The sequence below is a fragment of the Portunus trituberculatus genome, chromosome 42 (genome assembly GCF_017591435.1).
Source record: "Portunus trituberculatus isolate SZX2019 chromosome 42, ASM1759143v1, whole genome shotgun sequence".
NCBI lineage: Eukaryota > Metazoa > Arthropoda > Malacostraca > Decapoda > Portunidae > Portunus > Portunus trituberculatus.
In genome coordinates, this window is record NC_059296.1 from 24,053,832 (window position 1) to 24,059,813 (window position 5,982).

At 38.7% G+C, this 5,982-nt stretch overlaps 1 protein-coding gene across 1 annotated transcript in view; it reads left to right on the plus strand.

Annotated features, from left to right (window-relative positions):
* LOC123517356 (putative nuclease HARBI1) overlaps positions 1–701 on the plus strand; it is a 1,597-nt gene extending 896 nt beyond the window's left edge. Inside the window, exon 1 of the mRNA XM_045277370.1 lies at positions 1–701. This exon is cut by the window's left edge and continues 896 nt beyond it. Coding sequence (XP_045133305.1) covers positions 1–470 — 470 coding nt within the window. The 3' untranslated portion in view covers positions 471–701.
* The last annotated feature ends 5,281 nt before the right edge of the window (positions 702–5,982 follow it).

Consider the following 5,982-nt stretch of genomic DNA (forward strand, 5'->3'; position numbering starts at 1 on the left):
TGCATGTTGTTGCAAGTTGGCCTGGCAGCATACATGACTCAAGAATATTTTCTAATTGTCGTATCTGTCATCTTCTAGATCAAGGAGATTACAGGGGTTTATATTTGTTAGGGAATAGTGGGTATCCGAGTCGGGAATATTTACAGACTCCACTTCTACCTCCAAGAACTGAAAAGCATAGGAGGTATAATGTAGCTCATATACAAACACGGAACTGTATTGAGAGGGCATTCGGTGTACTGAAAAGAAGATTTGCATGCTTAAGCATACCCCTGCGAACCAAACTTCCCAATACAAAAAGAATTGTGATGGCATGTGCTGTTTTGCATAACATTGCTATTTCAAGAAGAGTGGACATTTTAGATGTTGAGGTTGAGGTACAGGAAGTAGTTGATTTATTGGAGGATGAAGATGAACATGAACTGGATGCCACACAAGTTAGGGAATCATTAATTCAAAGATGGTTCTGAGGGCCAGTTTCAAGAACTTTTCCCTGTGTAACCGATTGGGCTCCAGTGTAATAATACTTTTTCTTTTCTAGTTCTTGCTTGATAGGATTAACACTTTAAGTGTAAATAAGAATATATATAAGGTTCCAAAAGGTAAAGAAAGGAAAATTATATATAAGATCTTATGGTGTATAATGTAGGTATTGCAAAGTACAAATAGTATGTAAGAATGAATAAACTTAACCATCTACTTTTAATGCTAATCATTATACTTTGTGTGTGTGTGTGGAAAAAAAAAAAACTGATTAACAGTGTTGCACATATTGCATTGAACTTCTTGGTAATTGTCTCCCAAGCTTCCTGTTTCTTAGCTATCATGGAGTAATTACCACTTTTATCAAGCACGACGTTGAATTGGTTGATAAGATCAACCAACGTGCTTTTCTGGTCGCTGGTTAGCGACGTCAACTTTCTCTTCCTTGAGACATGTTATCAGCTGATCGAACGAAATTGTTTACGTTTTCACCAGGTTTTCACTCACATATAGTCAGTGGAGGAATTCTTTGCGTCGCAGACACACGTTTTCGCTATGGATCATTGTCCTGCTTCAAGCTCGCCATATGGCCACCTTCATGCTCAAGTTAAGGCATTTATTCATAACATCAATAAGTATTTTTTGGAAGAAAAGGCAAACGGAGCACCTATAGGCTACTGCCGGTGATCTGTGATGTGGCACACTGAGGGAGTCCCGTGGTTACCACACTCTATCGGCCATTTATCACTGCGGCAAGTATACCAAACGTATTATCATCATTATCGTCAGCATCATTACCCTCATGATTACTATCCTATTTTTTATTTATTTTTCTTTTGCTTAATTTTCGCTAAGGATTATTTGTTTGAATAACGTGTTGAAAACCAGTGACAAAATGATTAAGAGAAAAAGTAAAGCGAGAAAAGTTTTGGGTGTGATTGATTATATGATTAACGAAACTTTTCTTTTATCATATTTACATTTTTTATTTTATGTTGATAGGGGAATGGCAGAGATGTGAGGCTAGTAGTAGTTATTAGGTTAGGTTGACTGATTTATTTCTTCGTGTTTGTCTTAATTTATTGGCAATTACACATTATATTGTATTTGTTTTTATGTTGTTACTAAATCAGTTAAGCATCCATTTTTATAACTTAACATACGTTTGCAAAGCTTCATCTAGCCTGCCACAGCCTACTTTAGCAGTATGTAGCTAATATGTAGCCAAGTGGGAGATGGAATAGGTTTTCATGAAAGTTTGCAAGCTACACTTACTTGAAGTGAGTAATTTTTCTATGTGAAATAATTTGTTTACAAGAAAATATAATTATGTATCATAACTTTATATCCAAAATCACTATGTTGCTATTCTTCTAACTTCCTAAACCTAACTTAATTAAACCGGTAAATAGGACAGCATTTAAAGGAATTTATTTTCAAGAAACGCTGACAGTGTTATCATTAATCTGCGACTTACGTATACCATCATGGGGACTTCAAAATAGCCAATGAGACACGACACGAAGGGAGAGGTTAGTACTGATTCTCGACAATTATAAACCAAAAAAAAAAAAAAAAAGTTTTCTTATTTATCGTGTTACTACATATATACGTAAAAATCTCATATACATGTCATGTCGTGTTTATCCATTACAACAGTCTGATGGAACAAACCCTGCAACCTTGTTATGAATTAAGTGATTGAGTGGGAATTTAAGAGGTATAGGAAGAAAATTATCCTTAGCGAAAATAAGACAAAAAAATATAGGAGAGTATTGATGATGATTATAATGATTATAACGCGTTTGGTAGTAAGGAAGAACACTACTTAATATATGTATAATTTTCAAGATTATAGTAGGCTATTAGTAGACAAAGACTTGAAAATTAAAGAACATTGATGAAGATTGCTAGAAGTGGACATTCTCTCTCTCTCTCTCTCTCTCTCTCTCTCTCTCTCTCTCTCTCTCTCTCTCTCTCTCTCTCTCTCTCTCTCTCTCTCTCTCTCTCTCTCTCTCTCTCTCTCTCTCTCTCTCTCTGTCTGTCTGTCTGTCTGTCTGTCTCTCTCTCTCTCTCTCTCTCTCTCTCTCTCTCTCTCTCTCTCTCTCTCTCTCTCTCTCTCTCTCTCTCTCTCTCTCTCTCTCTCTCTCTCTGCATATTGCTACAATATGGGATAGTTTATTTTATTAATTGCAAAATTACTGCAGATTGTTCCAATAGCTTCTTAAAAAGGGTTGTTCCAATAGCTTCTTAAAAAGGGTTATATGCAATGCATTTTCTTTCACTTCAACTCATCATATTTCTGTGCATTATCTATTTGAAAAGGTTTTAATATGATGTTTAGAGATATGGCAGCCATTCCTAAATGTAACGATATGAAATAAAATGTACTAAGTAAAGTACAAAGTGATATATGACCCAAATTATGAGAGTATGAGAGGTACAGAATTTTCCTCGCCTATGTGACGGGCTGTGCCGAAAATACCTCCTTTGAAGCAAGATAAGCATCCGTTGTCTCTGATATATATATATATATATATATATATATATATATATATATATATATATATATATATATATATATATATATATATATATATATATATATATATATATATATATATATATATATATATATATATATATATATATATATATATATATATATATATATATATATATATATATATATATATATATATATATATATATATATATATATATATATATATATATATATATATATATATATATATATATATATATATATATATATATTGATTTTTAATGTTATGGCCTGTAGGCATACTTGAGGAGTATTTGTAGGAAGCGCTGTCCAGCTTCCGCCCATTAGTGGCACAGGCACTTTTATTTATAGTGGTGCCCATATTAGGGCCTATATCACCACCCAAGCGCATCTTTGATGTAACCACCTAGAACAGGGTTTCTCAATCTTTTCATCGTTAAAAACCCCTTGAGTTATAAGACCATCTATCCGAACCCCTGGTATTGTCACATGGAACATGGAACTCAATATGCAATGGCACTGCAAAGGATTTTATTAGATCATCCATCTAAGTACCCCTGGAAATCTTCTTATGAACACCCTGGGTTTCGCGCTGTCAGGATGGCCACTGTCCATGAGCTAACATCATTAGGTCTCTTATGACGCTAAAGACGTCTATGCAGAACGGTTTGATTGGCAATAGACAATCTCATTATCAGACTTTGATTTCTAAGTTATGAAAATAAACTCCTTTACGGGGCTTCATATGTTCATGGTGTCTTGTAGTCTACTTACTAACCTAGAAGGAAAGAAAATATCATACTAACTTCGAGTTATCAATCGAGGAAGAAGTCATTTTTGTCCCAGGAATAGAGCTAGATGGTATATAAAAAAACACTCAATGCAGTTATAACCTAACTCTACTATTATACCATTTTTTTGTCGTAGATACATGTTTGAAAATGCTTTGCCTATCTTGATATCTCCTTATGTGACATGAAGAATATCCAAAAATATACGATATGCAGTTGACCATCTTTTCTGTGAAATATTACGATATCGTCGTCAACTTGCAGCGCCTCACACTAGGCAAGGGTCGCCATAAGCAAGAGATCAATGTCTACCACTCACCAGATGATGCCGTGAGGGGCCCTAAAGGGGTGATAAGGGCTCCTTGCATAGAGTCTGGTGGTGAGTGGTGTGTACAGGCCCCTGCTTATAATGACACCGGGCTGAACAACTCGCCATGAACGAGGGCACGCTGTGCGCCATGACCCAGGCACTGACAGTACCAGTGGTCCTTTACGTTAGGTCAGGTTAGGTTAGGTTAGGTTAGGTAAAAAAGGACTCACTTTATGACAGTGCTTGGGGAGTGGTGTGTGGCAGGTCATTGCTCATGGCGACCCGTGTGAGACATTGCAAGGTTGCATCGTCACTGCTCTCATAACCACGGGACTGGGGTTGACCCTTTCAGGGTGAAAAGTTTCGTCCCAGTACTTGTGTAGGTAACAATAATTTGAATCGTTTCGCCATCGCCATCGCCGCACCGTTAGCCTCGATAAACGGATCGTTATCCTCGACAAACACATCTTTACCGTGGATACTGGAATCGCGACCTGTCGTGGAATCCCATTGTTAACGTGGACTCATTTTCCTTTGCGGCTTCAAGCTCACTGGTTGTCGTCAACTTGCAGCGCCTCACACTAGGCAAGGGGTCGCCTTAAGCAGTCTGCCGTGTCTACCGTCCACCAGATGATGCCGTGAGGGGCCTTTAAGGGTGATAAGGGCTCCTTGCATAGAGTCTGGTGGTGAGTGGTGTGTACAGGACCTCTGCTTATAATGACACCGTGCTGAACAACTCGCCATGAACGAGGGCACGCTGTGCGCCATGCACCAGGCACTGACAATACCAGTGGTCCTTTACGGGGTGAAAAGGACTCACTGACAGTGTTTGGGGAGTGGTGTGTGGCGGGTCATTGCTCATGGCTACCCGTGTGAGGCGCAGTAAGGTGGCAGCGTCACTCTCCTCGCACTCAAGGGTCTGGGGTGAACCCTTACGGGGTGAAAGGGTTCGTCTCAGTACCTGTGTAGGCAAGTGAACTTCAATTGCGTCGCAGTGAGGTGGCAGCGCCACTCTCCTCGCACCTAAGGGTGTGGGGTGGACCCTTACGGGGTGAAAGGGTTCGTCCCAGTACCGGTGTAGGCAAGTGAACTTCAATTGCGGCGCAGGAAGGTGGCAGCGTCACTCTACTCGCACCCAAGGGTCTGGGGTGGACCTTACGGGGTGAAAGGGTTCGTCCCAGTACCTGTGTAGGCAAGTGGACTTCAATATTGTGTCGTGAAATCGCATCGTGAGAACTGGAACCGCATCGACATCGTGGAAACCCGCATCGATACCGTGGAAACTAGAATTGCATCTTGATCGTGGAAACTCGCATTATTATCGTGGATACTGGATTGCCATCTTTATCGTGGAATGGCATCATTATTTTGGAAACATCGCTATCGAGGAAACTGGAATGGCATTGTTATCTTGGAAACTCGGAGCGCTATCGAGGAATCTGGAATCACATCTTATCATACACACTCGTGATCGTCGTTCGTTTCGTTATCTCTGAATTACTTAATTAGTTTTGGTATTATTCTTAGCCTCCGTAATAATAGAGATGTTGGTCATTTTATCTTATCTCTTTTACTGTATTTTTTCTCAGGGTATAGTTTAGTGTTCTTCAACCTTTTCTAAGTTCGTGCACCTTTTCGAGAAGCAAGGAGGACTATAAAAGAAATGCATCAATATTTGTAATTTTCCCTACTTTAAGACTGAAAATCGATAGATAACATTATTGTATATCTACCTGAAGCTATAGTTTTCGGTCCTAAACAGTCGCTATATAGTGCGAAATGTACTATAACAAAATGCCACATCTCAAACACATCAGGCCCGTGTTCCGTCTGAGTGTAATATATTACTATTGTGAATAAATCGTAATACT